The 14,829-nt window shown below is 40.0% G+C and overlaps 1 protein-coding gene across 1 annotated transcript in view; it reads left to right on the top strand.

The window, feature by feature from the left end:
• The window catches only part of ctnnal1 (catenin (cadherin-associated protein), alpha-like 1), a 176,867-nt gene extending 166,534 nt beyond the window's left edge, over window positions 1–10,333 (top strand). The window contains exons 17-19 of the mRNA XM_060942063.1: window positions 1,797–1,916; window positions 3,522–3,605; window positions 10,038–10,333. Coding sequence (XP_060798046.1) covers window positions 1,797–1,916; window positions 3,522–3,605; window positions 10,038–10,199 — 366 coding nt within the window. The 3' untranslated portion in view covers window positions 10,200–10,333. The remainder of the gene's footprint in view (window positions 1–1,796; window positions 1,917–3,521; window positions 3,606–10,037) is intronic.
• The last annotated feature ends 4,496 nt before the right edge of the window (window positions 10,334–14,829 follow it).

Genomic DNA, 14,829 nt, shown 5'->3' with positions numbered 1-14,829 from the left:
TTGTATCCGGTTAAACCAAAGACGATTGATATAAACAGTCCTATTTGAAAGTTCCGGTTTTGTTCTATGAACATTTACCCCGTGTGGTTTTACACAACGTGTCGACACTAAAATTCCACGTCGAATAATTTTTATAATCGACAATGTCTATTACGTCGGATAATCGTCCCAGCCCTAATGTGCACATGCGCAAGTTTACCTTGACCGTGCACTGACGGTTACATCATTCTGTTGCTAAACGAACAGCTGATCACACTGAGGTGCTCGCTGACCGCCGATATTTATTAGTTTATTCCTGCGTTTCCTTTCCTTCGCAACATAATGTCTTTTCACGCTTTCCGTTACTGTAGTCGGTCTTTCATGTTTCATTTGTGCACTCACATCCTCCATTTTTCTCTCCTGTTTCAAATTTGTATCCCACAATGCCTTGCGTGAACAGGGAAAGCCCACCACGTGATGCATGATGTAGTATCTTGAATTGGGTCATGGTGAAGCAGGAAAAAATAGCGGAGAGTTTAGAGCCATGTGGCTCTAAATTCATTAATTGTTCTATTTAAAAAAAAAAATGAATAAAATTGGAAGTCTGTGATTCGAATTCAGTACCTTTCGGTCCACTAAACAAAAATAGTTGAAATGTCAGGGAAAATTCTTTTTATGACCTACACTTGAAAAATCTGAAAGGCAGTCTAGCTTTAAGAAAACATTCAGATATTTCACCAGAACAACATGGAGATGTTTTTTAACCTTGCCTATGTTTTCTGCACTAAACCTTTTGAGTAAGGAGTGAGTTTGACAATGTGGTGGTGAAAGATGTTTAAAACATTGCTCTCGAAGTGTGATTTCCTCACACAGTGAATGCCACGCTTTGATCAAGATTTTGCATACCATAAGCAAAACGGATGTAAGCCTAATCGATTGAGCTTGTATTCGGATACCGGTTCTCAAAATGTCTGCAATGCATCTGTGCCATCGCATCATCAATTTAAAAAAAAAAAAAGTAAAATGCTTACACATTCCATACAGATGCAGATAAGTTTTAAAATGTTTAAACAACCTCATTAAAATAAGGGACATTTAGCTTACAGAGCTCTCTGAAATTAATCCGTAATTATTTCAGCACTGGAACAGGAGCGATGGGGTGAGTGAGTTTTACATCAGGGGATTAGAGAGATTGACATGGATGATGATCATGATTGAAGCGATTACACATTTCCCATCCTAGACATATAACAATTTAAATAGGAGCGAATTTGAGACCGTTAATGTATTACTGTGTCTCAGTGGAATTAGAGGGGAATCTTTAGCTGTGTTTTTTTTTTTTCCTTTCATTTTTAGGTGTAACCAAATGAGCTAGAACATTTCTTGTGGCTTGTCTGTGAAGATTCTCAATCATCCAGGTCATAGTAAACTGTGGGTGGTAGAAATGGGCAACTGGACTTGCTTGAAAATTCTTGAAAATGTTTCACCTCTCGTCCAAAAGGCTTCCTCAGTTCTGTCTGACTAATAGGGAGTATCATCTGATACAAGCAATGGCAAGTCCAGTTGCCCATTTCTACCACCCACAATTTCTTGTGGCTGAGACACATGAACAAAGAAACCTGTTTCAATCAGGAAAGCATATAGTTTTCAGAAATGTGTGTGTATTGAAATGTCACATTTAGATGATGATTCATCACCGAGTTATGTAGCTTGTTCTGTTCGGTATAGAACATAATATCCTGACTCTTCTGTACTGGGAGCAGTTGACGGAATTGACGATTAAATTGAAAGAATAAAATAATTGTGTGTTCTTGTAGCTGGTGGATGAGGAGAAGATCCTCCTGATGTCTGAGGCAGAGAAGCTGGCAGCTTTTTGTCAGCAGCTACAAATATGTGCCAAGACTCCTGTCCAGGGAAAGAGTGCTACGTTCCAGAAGGTAACATGCCATGAAACAAACATATATTAAAAAAGTTCCACTCAAACAACAATTGGATAAAAGTAAAAAAGCATCAAAGTCTTTTCAAATATTACATACACAGACTTGAGTAGAAGAAAAAAAAGAAGAAACCTTTATTCGTCACATGCACACTTCAAGCACAGTGAAATTCATCCTCTGCATTTAACCCATCTGAAGCAGTGAACACACACCCACACCCACCCAGAGCAGTGGGCATTCACACTACAGCGCCCGGGGAGCAGTCAGGGGTTCGGTACCTTGCTCAAGGGCACCTCAGCCCAAGGCCGTCCCACGTCAACCTAACTGCATGTCTTTGGATTGTGGGGGAAACCGGAGCACCCGGAGGAAACCCACGCAGACACGGGGAGAACATGCAAACTCCGCACAGAAAGCCCCTCACCGGCCGCTGGGTTCGAACCTGGAACTTTCTTGCTGTGAGTGTGAGGTGACCGTGCTAACCACTACACCACCGTGCCGCCCCAGTAGCTATGACATGTTAAATAAACACAAAACAAATTGAACAAATATGCAGAATCTCCGTTTTATCCCACATATCCGTATTAATTAATGATTATTTACCGAAGGCGAAGTGAATATCGGTGATTTATTATATGGCACGAGCTACTTCCGTTAAAATCGTGCGCTCTGATTGGTTCCTTGGCAGGCAGAATTTTCCTGTAATACCTGTGGGCGATTACGGACTTTCTTTCCAAGGCGCCGGCTTTCAATGTTCATTGGCCAAGTATGTTCACACACAAGGTCAAGGTCACCAAAAAGGTCAAAATCTTTTTTTTCGCGATATCTTCCTTCATGTTCAGGTGTCAATGTACTGCTCTCAGCCAATAAGAATACACCGTACTGCTCTCAGCCAATCAGAATACATCTGAATGAATATGAAGGAAGATATTGCGAAAAAATAATTTTGACCTTTTTGGTGACCTTGACCGGATGACCCTCAAAATGTTGGAGGTTCAATTTGAGACTAATGCCCATCTATCCTGAAAGTTTCATGAAGATTGGTCCAGCCGTTTTCCTGTAATATCATTAACAAAAAAAACAAACCCCACTGAAAACAGTACCCCGCCCCCTGGTGGACTCTGTCCTGGGTGAGGTTAAAAAAAAAAAGAATGAAAAGCTCTGGTGAGAAGCGGCAGCCAAAGTGCGCACAGCGTACTCTCAACAAGAATGTATTCTTCTCAGCTGATAATTGTTTGTGTTTGGTTTTTTTTTTAAACAGAAATAATTGCATAAATACTATTTTGATCTTGTACCTTTTTTTGTGACCTCATATGCTCATGCCAATAATTCTGGAGTTTGTGCTCAGAAAAAGAAGCGAGCATAGGATGCGTCCGTGCCTCCCCCTGCGGCTTCCGCCAACATTATATAGTTGCTCCTGCAGAGAAAACCATTACACGTGAGCCGACCTGCCTCAGCGATCATCCGTCATAGGAACACGAGATTGTTGTCTCAGGGTGGACATGATTGCCTTTCTGATACACGGGCCCAAACAACCATGCTGTTAAATGTATTTTTGGGAAAGCTTGTTCACCGAACAATCAATCTTTCTCTTCGTGTTTTGCACAGGTCGACTCGACTATACACAACACCAAAGGCGTGATGACGGTGGTGGCGTCTCTCCTACCGCTGTGTAATAAACTCATCAGAAAGGTACGACGACCAGAGAACACGCAGAACTCTTTATCCTAATTTTGGATTTCATGCACATTAATGTATTCCCATGACCCATGCAGACAGGCGACACTGTTATTTTCTCTAACTGTTTGTGCGCTTTATTGGAGAGACAGATTATGGTTACCAAAGGTCATATTTTGATATTAAAAATAATGTACAGTGTATCATTAAATACATTCCATTTCTTAAAACAAGTAGCACTCTGAATACAAGGAAGAGTCATAATATTCAGAAGATTTTCTTAATGTTTAAAAACAAGTGCAAGAAAAGATGTAAAATGATGAATAAACAGTCACGTGAAATATCTTCAAGCAACATGAAAAAACAAAGCTCAGTATAAAATGCTATGCATTTATCTAAAAAAAAAAACCTGGCAGAATATTATGCATTGATTTAATAAAGTTGTAAATTGTATACATTTATTTTTGACAGTTCTCCATGATGAATAAGTTTTGCAAAAGTGTACTTTTTTGGGGGAATGGAGTATGCCATTTGTTTACTTCTTTATGTGAAAAAGACTTCCTGAGAATATTGACCTTGTAAAGAAGAGATGTTTATTACAAGACAAATTACTGTATATTTTTAAATAATATTGGCTGGCTTTTTTTCATGGTCTATCACAAGGATTCTCAATCTTTTCTACTTTAAGGCTGACCTATTCATATTGTAACGAGTCGAGGCCCATTAAAAAAGATCCCCAATTATTTTAGAATCTAATAATCTGTTGTATAATTTATTAGAATCTAATAATCTATTGTAAAGTGTATGAAAGGGACACATCACTCCCTGTTACAGATGGGAGCCCAGGAATTAAATAAATGCAATAAAAACAAACTGTTTTTAATTGTAGGTGTTGTATTTAAAACCGTACGGCTGTGCCAGAAGCCAATATAAAACCATGCGTGCGGGTCATTCTCAGTCAAAAGGGATTAATGATCCAAAAGTGGAGTCTGGCCCATTAACACAAGAGCTTATTGCCATGTTTGTGTTCAGCAAACAAGCAAGTTATTAAAACAAAGAAGTTCACTCAAAAGGAGTTGATATATACAGTAAACCACTCAATGGGATTAGATCCTTGCATGCTAACAAAGAAGGATTTTCTTATGAGTTGGAAAAATTATCCATCCGTTGAGTTCCCCGACATCTCAAACTACCTGGTGCTGCAGGCATCGTTCTACACGGACAAACAGATGAAAACCTGGAAGAGCATGGAGGCGAACAACTTTTTATATACGGCTGGGTTAGAGATCTGGGGGTCAGGGCACTACAAGATAGACGGTAGTAGATGGAGCTAAGTGCAGGAAGTGTGTTTATTAGCAGGTGTGATATTTACAAAAACGAAAGCAAAGCAGAGTATTTAAACCAGGGCTTTGAACCAGAATTTTTTTCCTATTGGTTCGTTCCGAACAGAAACGGAATTTTAACGTTTCCGGTTTTGGGTTCCACCATTAAATAGACGTTCCCGAACCGGTTAGAACAAAAAAATTTCGTTCCCGGAACGGTTAATTACGTTCCCTGTCAGCTGTTTAACAAATGGCTATAAAATGATGTCTCTGTCTCATCCAGCTTAAGCCAAATGTAGGCTAATTCTATTACAACCTTCATTAAATAAGACAAGAAATAATTCAAAACAATTATTATTTCAAATGTTGGCGATTTGGATTCTCAGTATGTCTTCCCATCTACACAAACAGAAAAAGTGCCAAAAATGAAAGAGAATTCGTTTAGTGTGTTACCAAAGGCTAGTCAGGCCCTATAGAGGGCTACCGCATGACGTCACCGCGCCGCGAGATTTTGTTAGGCGCCATATTGGAAGACCAAGTACACATCTATGCAAGTACATACATACATAAAACAAACTACACCTGAAATGTAGCCAGGGCCGGTTCTGCCCTAATCTGGACCCGGGTGCAACATCGCGCAACCCCCCCCCAAAAAAAACACCAGTCTAAATCAGGACAACCATCACATAACTATAACTATAAACATTTTATATCAACTATTTTAACTAAATGGGCTATAATCAATAAGCCTGCAGGCAGCCACGGCGGGCTGCCTCAGAAAAGTAACCATTCAATGACAACTGAAAGCCTGCAGCCACGGTGGGCTGCCTTAAAAAGTAACCATTTGTCCTACCTTAAAACTCGTTTTGCATTTTCTGCCTCCTTTTTTTGTATTTTCAACCCTCTGTTTATTTTCTTTCCTTTTCTGAAAACGCGATTTGTGTCCAGACATTTTGTTCTGCTACCAACGAACTAACTCGTCAGGTCTCGTCTCTCGAGCCCGCGATGATTCCCGTGGGAAGAGCAACAACTGATACATTTTTACAAACAGCCAATAAACAGCCAATAGGGAGGTTGCATCGTTCAGGCTCTTCTTTGCTCAGACACTCAGTAATTCACTTATTATCACATGGAGACGTGATAGTAGTCCACCTTCCCGCGCTCTCCATTCAGTCAGCGAACGTCACACAGGAAGTGAACCCCAGCGGGTCATAGAAACTTGCACAGGAGGAGAATGGCTTTTTTATTTGTAGGCTACGGAAACTTTGAGGAACGAAATAAAAACCGGTATTAACCGGTTACCATTATTTTTAATAAGCGTTTCTGTTCCGGAACATAAAAAATAATAAAGTTTCTGGTTTCGTTTCTGTTCCATGTGAAATAGAAAAAGTTCCCGGTTTTCGTTTTCGTTCCTTGAACCGGTTCAAAGCCCTGATTTAAACAGCGTTATAAACATGACTAGAAACAAACGTGACCGTGATGATGATGATGATGATACTTTGCAAAGCCTCTGTGAAAACAGCGTCCGTATCTGCATGTGTTGATTGCACTTAAATCAGTATCAGGTGTTTCCCATAACGACTGGGTCCCAAGAGCGTGCACAAAGTGCTCTGTGAGCGAGTGCGGCTCAAGCACGCAAAGGCGTGACAGTCAAGTGTTCATCTGCTCATTCTCATCTCATTATCTCTAGCCGCTTTATCCTGTTCTACAGGGTCGCAGGCAAGCTGGAGCCTATCCCAGCTGACTACGGGCAAAAGGCGGGGTACACCCTGGACAAGTCGCCAGGTCATCACAGGGCTGACACATAGACACAGACAACCATTCACATTCACACCTACGGTCAATTTAGTCACCAGTTAACCTAACCTGCATGTCTTTGGACTGTGGGGGAAACCGGAGCACCCGGAGGAAACCCACGCGGACACGGGGAGAACATGCAAACTCCGCACAGAGAGGCCCTCGCTGGCCACGGGGCTCGAACCCGGACCTTCTTGCTGTGAGGCGACAGCGCTAACCACTACACCACCGTGCCGCCTGTTCATCTGGTGTGTGACCATAACTTTTAGCTTACATGTATATCACCATGCATCGCCACCAAAATGCCTAATTTTCATCAATAGCCCATTGTAAAGCATCACGAGCTGTAGTGTGACCGTAGCTTAATGAGGCAGATGTGGCATTGGAGGCAACCCAGCAATTGTACCCTACGACGAGTAAAAATGAGCTTCAACTTGGGAAAAGAAAAAAAAAAATCGCAGCCCACTAGATGGTGCTCAGCTAGTGGTTGAGAAACACTGGTCTCTCTCTCTCTCTCTCTCTCTCTCTCTCTCTCTCATACATATATATATATATATATATATATATATATATATATATATATACACACAGTGGTGCTTGAAAGTTTGTGAACCCTTTAGAATGTTCTATATTTCTGCATAAATATCAGCTAAAACATCATCAGATTTTCACACAAGTCCTAAAAGTAAATAAAGAGAACCCAGTTAAACAAATGAAACAAAAATATTATACTTGGTCATTTATTTATTGAGGAAAATGATACAATATTACATATCTGCGAGTGGCAAAAGTATGTGAACCTTTGCTTTCAGTATCTGGTGTGACCCCCTTGTGCAGCAATAACTGCAACTAAACGTTTCCGGTAACTGTTGATCAGTCCTGCACACCGGCTTGGAGGAATTTTAGCCCGTTCCTCCATACAGAACAGCTTCAACTCTGGGATGTTGGTGGGTTTCCTCACATGAACTGCTCGCTTCAGGTCCTTCCACAACATTTCCATTGGATTAAGGTCAGGACTTTAACTTGGCCATTCCAAAACATTAACTTTATTCTTCTTTAACCATTCTTTGGTAGAACGACTTGTGTGCTTAGGGTCGTTGTCTTGCTGCATGACCCACCTTCTCTTGAGATTCAGTTCATGGACAGATGTCCTGACATTTTCCTTTAGAATTCGCTGGTATAATTCAGAATTCATTGTTCCATCAATGATGGCAAGTTGTCCTGGCCCAGATGCAGCAAAACAGGCCTGAACCATGATACTACCACCACCATGTTTCACAAATGAGATAAGGTTCTTATGCTGGAATGCAGTGTCTTCCTTTCTCCAAACATAACGCTTCTCATTTAAACCAAAAAGTTCTATTTTGGTCTCGTCCGCACACAAAACATTTTTCCAATAGCCTTCTGGCTTGTCCACATGATCTTTAGAAAACTGCAGATGAGCAGCAATGTTCTTTTTGGAGAGCAGTGGCTTTCTCCTCGCAACCCTGCCATGCACACCATTGTTGTTCAGTGTTCTCCTGATAGTGGATTCATGAACATGAACATTAGCCAATGTGAGAGAGGCCTTCAGTTGCTTAGAAGTTACCCTGGGGTCCTTTGTGACCTCACCAACTATTACACGCCTTGCTCTTGGAGCAATCTTTGTTGGTCGACCACTCCTGGGGAGGGTAACAATGGTCTTGAATTTCCTCCATTTGTACACAATCTGTCTGACTGTGGATTGGTGGAGTCCAAACTCTTTAGAGATGGTTTTGTAACCTTTTCCAGCCTGATGAGCATCAACAACGCTTTTTCTGAGGTCCTCAGAAATCTCCTTTGTTTGTGCCATGATACACTTCCACAAAGATGTGTTGTGAAGATCAGACTTTGATAGATCTCTATTCTTTAAATAAAACAGGGTGCCCACTCACACCTGATTGTCATCCCATTGATTGAAAACACCTGACTCTAATTTCACCTTCAAATTAACTGCTAATCCTAGAGGTTCACATACTTTTGCCACTCACAGATATGTAATATTGGATCATTTTCCTCAATAAATAAATGACCAAGTATAATATTTTTGTCTCATTTGTTTAATTGGGTTCTCTTTATCTACTTTTAGGACTTGTGTGAAAATCTGATTGTTTTAGGTCGTATTTATGCAGAAATATAGAAAATTCTAAAGGGTTCACAAACTTTCAAGCACCACTGTGTGTGTGTGTGTGTATATATATATATATATATATATATATATATATATATATATATATATATATATATAATATTCCATTCAGCTAGCATGATATTCGACGAGTTCAATATCATGCTAGCCGAATGAAATATATCTGATATACCACAACAAAAAGCCAGCCATTATTATTATTATACGTACGTATTATTATACTATATCTGATATATGTAATTATTATTATTATGCTGCTATGGAATATATCTGATATACTGTATACCATGGCAAAAAGCCAGCCATTATTATTATACGTAACGGAGTTAGCGTGGCAGTGAAGTCACCTTCCAGCTGCTCTGGCGTTCATCAGTAGCATGGGCTAATGCCTGAGAAACTAAGATTCCTGTCTCCAGACTCTTCTTCCACGTACACTCACCACAGTATTTTTCACTTAGACTTAAGTATTCATTTCCCTGTGTAATTTACTTAGTTACTTTTAAAATCAATATCGACAGCTACATACAACGGAGCAACCGGCAGCCAAAACTCTCTCAAAATCTTCCACTTTTAACAAAGCAAAACCTCGCAGCCATGTTTGTTTACAAACTGTCACAGTCACTCACTAGCGCGGAAGTTTTACATCTCCGATGTGTCCCTTTTTTTCCAGTTTTTCGATGTCCGTTGGTATGTTTTTCTCTTGTAAATATGCGTGAAGAACATATAATGAAGTTTTGGTCGCCTTTTGGGTGTTCAGCGCATCTTTAGTTTCAGTTTATTTATTTAGTGCTTAATCCGAGTACTGGATTAGCCTCGTCTTCTCTCTTTCCCGGCAGACAAAGAAATGATTGTGTGCAGGTGCAGCAGAAAAGTTTTATCATTGGATCTTCGCATGAGCTCCGAAGTGTGATGTCGTGTTGTTTTGATAATGTGCAATATTATAACAATATTGCATGCTCATTCTCCATTGGGGAGAGTGGTGTAATACACAGAGGATAAGCGATATGATGATAATATTGCGTGCTATCAGTAAAACCAATAGAAGGGAATAGAACCCATTTTTATTCCATGGAAAAAGTGGCCCGTATGTATAATAATATTTATTATATGGCTAACAACTGATATTTTGCTTATCCTTTCCTCTCCATCTCTTCCTGTCAGTGTAAATCAGAGTGCAGCAGTCTGGATTCCTCTCAGGCCTGGAGGGAGAGGCAGCACACTCCGGTTAAAGAAGATGCACTGAATGGCAAAAGCTCCAATGGCTTCAGGGTCAAACCCCTGGAGCAGCACATGGCCAATCTCACCTTCTTAGAGAGCAAGTAGCTCAGAGCCCTTCTATCCCAGAGCTAATGAAACCTGGAGTATTATTACACACACACACACACACACACACACACACACGCTTTGCCACATATATTTTGTGTTGTGCAGTGGCTCCTGGCGTATGGAAGCAATTTTGTGCCAAAATGTTCATATAATACTTTTGAAATATATCAAACGAAAACGACAAATCAAAATACAAAAACAGAACAAAAAGTTAATTTTTTTAGACTGGCAAACAAATTATTCGTGTAATCATGCAAAATATCAGTCTATTACTCTTCAGAAACCTTTTATTTTTGTTCCGCGTCTTTCTCAGTTTTGCTTGACGTCATTTATTTTGGTTGCGATTCCAGCTTTCTCGTTTGCGCTCCCTGACTTTTTGCTTGCAGTTTTGGCACAAACTTCACGTGTGGGCGGGCTGTCCAGGAATGCATTCCCATTGGGTAACTTGTGTTTGACTGACAGCTCCGCTCAGCCATTCCCTACTCGGATTCTGGCGGACTGTTTGACGAGTGACCGATCCATTGACGGTAAACAAGGATCGAGTGGACTTCAGTGGCGACTATGATACTGAATTAATTCAACAGTCGTCACTGAAGTCCACTTGATCCTTGTTTACCGTCAATGGATCGGTCACTCGTCAAACAGTCCGCCAAAATCCGAGTAGGGAATGGCTGAGCGTAGCTGTCAGTCAAACACAAGTTAGCCAATGGGAATGCATTCCTGGACAGCCCACCCACACGTGAAGTTTGTGCCAAAACTGCAAGCAAAAAGTCAGGGAGCGCAAACGAGAAAGCTGGAATCGCAACCAAAATAAATGACGTCAAACAAAACTGATAAAGATGCGGAACAAAAATAAAAGGTTTCTGAAGAGTAATAGACTGATATTTTGCACGATTACACGAATAATTTGTTTGCCAGTCTAAAAAAATTGACTTTTTGTTCTGTTTTTGTATTTTGATTTTTCGTTTGATATTTCAAAAGTATTGTATGAACATTTTGGCACAAAATTGATTCCATACTGGCGTTCCTGCTGCACTACTCACATACTATAAGGTCCAAAAGTCTCTCTCTCCGAGAACTGTTTTTATTTCATCATACATTTCACAAATTATATTTCGCAGTCCAGGTTATTCTCCACTAAAGGATGATTTAATAAAAAAAAAATAAAAAAAAAAGAGGAGGCACCAATATGCTAGGATAAAATGTAGAAGAAAGCCACGTTTTATCAGTTTAATTTGTGGCTCATTAATACAGAACTCTGTTATTGTGATGTCAGACTGAGGAATTTACATTTGGCTTCAAATGCAGTTCAACTAATCAGATTTTAGGATCTGTTTAAAAATACTAAAACTTCATAACAGTAGTACTGGAAAAGATGTTTTACTTTGTGGAGTTTTGTCTCGTTCCATGATGCACCCACATTTTGTTTTTAGTTTACTGAATATTTATATTAAGAGGTACAATTTCCTATTTTAACTGTTTCCTGTATTACGATTTACACTTGTGACTCAGTTGGTCGTTCGATATCAGACGTTTATTAATGTTGTTATTCAGTGATGAATGATAACACGCTTGTAGGAAGTTGAACACGTTCCATTCCAAAAATGAATGTGATTTAAAGGATTAAGACAATTTTTTATATAAAAAGTCTGAAACAACTTTAGTGTTGCTTAGGAGTTTCTTGTATAAAAGAAAAAAAAAAGAACTGCATCTTAATATTTAACAATTCATCTCAGGCTCAGTGAATATCAGTAATTAGTATAAATACGCAGGTGATTTATAGAAAATCACACACACTGATTGGTCGAGAGATTCAGACAATTTCTCAATAAATCGCCTCAACAAAATGGCGGCCAATCGCTTCATCACTGTGAGGAAGAATTAGAAATTATGAAAGAAAATGCTGTTCCCAAAAGCACTAAAGATGCTACAAAGTTCAGTCTAAAAGTATTCAAAGGTCAGGTGGAATTGTGATTTATTTTATGTGACTTGGCGTAGATAAGTGACAAGTCTGTGCCACGCCTTTATTATATTTGCATGCTGCTTTTGAAGATTGAAATAATTTTTAATATGATTTATTAATGCTAAAACAATTATCCGCCTCCGGCTTCGTGTCGGTTATTATTCACTGATATTCACTGAACCTGAGGTGGATAACTGTCTTAGGAAATACACCAGTGATTATTTAAAAAAAAAATTTTTAAATCGCATTTAAAAAAAAAATTATTTCAATCTTCAAAAGCGGCATGCAAATGGAATAAAGGCACGGCACAGGGTTGTCACTTATCTACACCAAGTCACATAAAATACTTTGTTTTGAAATCGATAAAATAAATCACAACTCCACCTGACCTATGAATAGATTTAGGCCAAACTTTGTAGCATCTTTAGTGCTTTTCGGAACATTTTCTTTCATAATTTCTACTTCTTCCTCACTTATGGTGATGAGATTGGCCAACATATTACCAAGTCGCTCGAGGTGATTATCGAGAAATAGGGAGGGAAAGTAATCTCATCGCCCCCTACTGGATGCGTTCCAACCTCTATGGCAAAATGAATGGGAATATCTTTTCTCATCTCATTATCTCTAGCCGCTTTATCCTGTTCTACAGGGTCGCAGGCAAGCTGGAGCCTATCCCAGCTGACTATGGGCGAAAGGTGGGGTACACCCTGGACAAGTCGCCAGGTCATCACAGGGCTGACACACAGACACAGACAACCATTCACACTCACATTCACACCTACGGTCAATTTAGAGTCACCAGTTAACCTAACCTGCATGTCTTTGGACTGTGGGGGAAACCGGAGCACCCGGAGGAAACCCACGCGGACACGGGGAGAACATGCAAACTCCGCACAGAAAGGCCCTCGCCGGCTACGGGGCTCGAACCCAGACCTTCTTGCTGTGAGGCGACAGCGCTAACCACTACACCACCGTGCCGCCCAATGGGAATATCTTTTCAAAAAATTATATTTCGGGTTACACTTCAAAGTTAAGACAATGGCTTCCATATGTTGTGCATGTCAGGCAGCTGTATCGATCCTGGTGATCATACTTTATTTTTTCCACCGATTTGAATTGTTTTGAATGTTTTTTAATAAGCTGATCAAAGACTACACGGACCCGACGTCGCGTATGTGGCGTCACCGCAAGTCTAGCGCCTTTCCAAATCTGTAGCAGGTAGCGGCCGGCGAGTAGCCTACATCAACATGCCGATTTGTATAGCGTGGTTGGCGGAGTATTTCCGTACCAATAAGAAATGCATCCCTCGTGGGGATAACCATTACGGATCAGGGCATGTAGTCAACTGCCGCTATTCACAGGGAGAGCTGTCAGCACTCGTAAGGGCTAGTATGAAGAACACAACTCGTCAAGCCTACTGCTGCCGTAATATGAGCGACTCTGACTAGACAGTTTGGTTGTAGTCCGTTTCTGACAGGTGAGGTGCAATTTCGATCTTTTAAAAGACAGCGAAATTTCACCCGATACGTTCAGTTAGTAGATAATCCCAACATATACAACATATTTTTTGGGGTGTACAAGTTCCACGTCATAACTTCGTGGGATTTTTTTTTTTAAATTGGGTCTATGGGATTTTCAATAGTATGGCTCTCGGCTTAGGAGCGCTACCACTAGAATCGCTGTGTTTCACTTTCCCTCCCTATAGTCCAAATTTCTTGACCAAACCACACATGTGATTTTCTATAATGACCTGTGCATTTATACTAAACTTTCTGATATCTATTAAAACTAGATGGCCTTTTGATTTCATAAAAGCAGTGAAATTTTATTCCCTCTGAAATTTGGTCATTGTGATATGTGATTCTGTAATATATCACAAAATATCAAGCCATTCTGTAGCTGGGAAGTTATTTAATTTGAGGGGATTCCTGAGCAAATAATGTGCATGAAATCACTCGCTTCGTGCAGTTAACCAGACAGAGGAAGTCCGGTGTGCGTATGCGCAGGTTTACCACCTTCTTCTTCTTTTGGGTTTTACGGCAGCTGGCATCCACAGTGTTGCATTACTGCCATCTACAGGTTTACCTTGACCGTGCACTGACAGTTCCATCATTCTGTCGCTAAATGAACAGCTGATCACACCGAGATGCTCGCTGACCGCCGATATTTATTAGTTTGGTCCTGTGTTTCCTTTCCTTCGCAACATAACATCTTTTCTTCTCACTTTCTGTTACTGTAGTCGGTCTTTCACGTTTCATTCGCACACTCGCGTCCTCCATTTTTCTCTCCTGTTTCAAATTTGTATCCCACAATGCCTTGCGCGAACAGGGAAAGCCCACCACATGATGCATGACATATCTTGTATTGGGTCATGAAGTAAGAAAAAATAGCAGAGAATTTAGGGCCACATGGCCCAAAATTCATTAATTGTTCTGTTTTAAAAAATTGGAAGTCTGTGATTCGAATTCAGTAGCTTTCGGTTCACTAAACGATAATTGGGTGTCGGGGAAAATTCTTTTTATGACCTACACTTAAAATCTGAAAGGCAGTCTAGCTTTAATATTCATTATATCGTTTTTTAATATATATTAAGACCATAATATGTATTTTTTGCTTAGTTGGTATTTTAAAAAATGTACTGGTATTTAAAGCACTAATGAAATA

Source organism: Neoarius graeffei, chromosome 16 (genome assembly GCF_027579695.1).
Source record: "Neoarius graeffei isolate fNeoGra1 chromosome 16, fNeoGra1.pri, whole genome shotgun sequence".
Classification (NCBI taxonomy): Eukaryota; Metazoa; Chordata; class Actinopteri; order Siluriformes; family Ariidae; genus Neoarius; species Neoarius graeffei.
The sequence above is the reverse complement of the archived record's forward strand: the minus strand, read 5'-3'. Positions and strand labels throughout refer to the sequence as shown.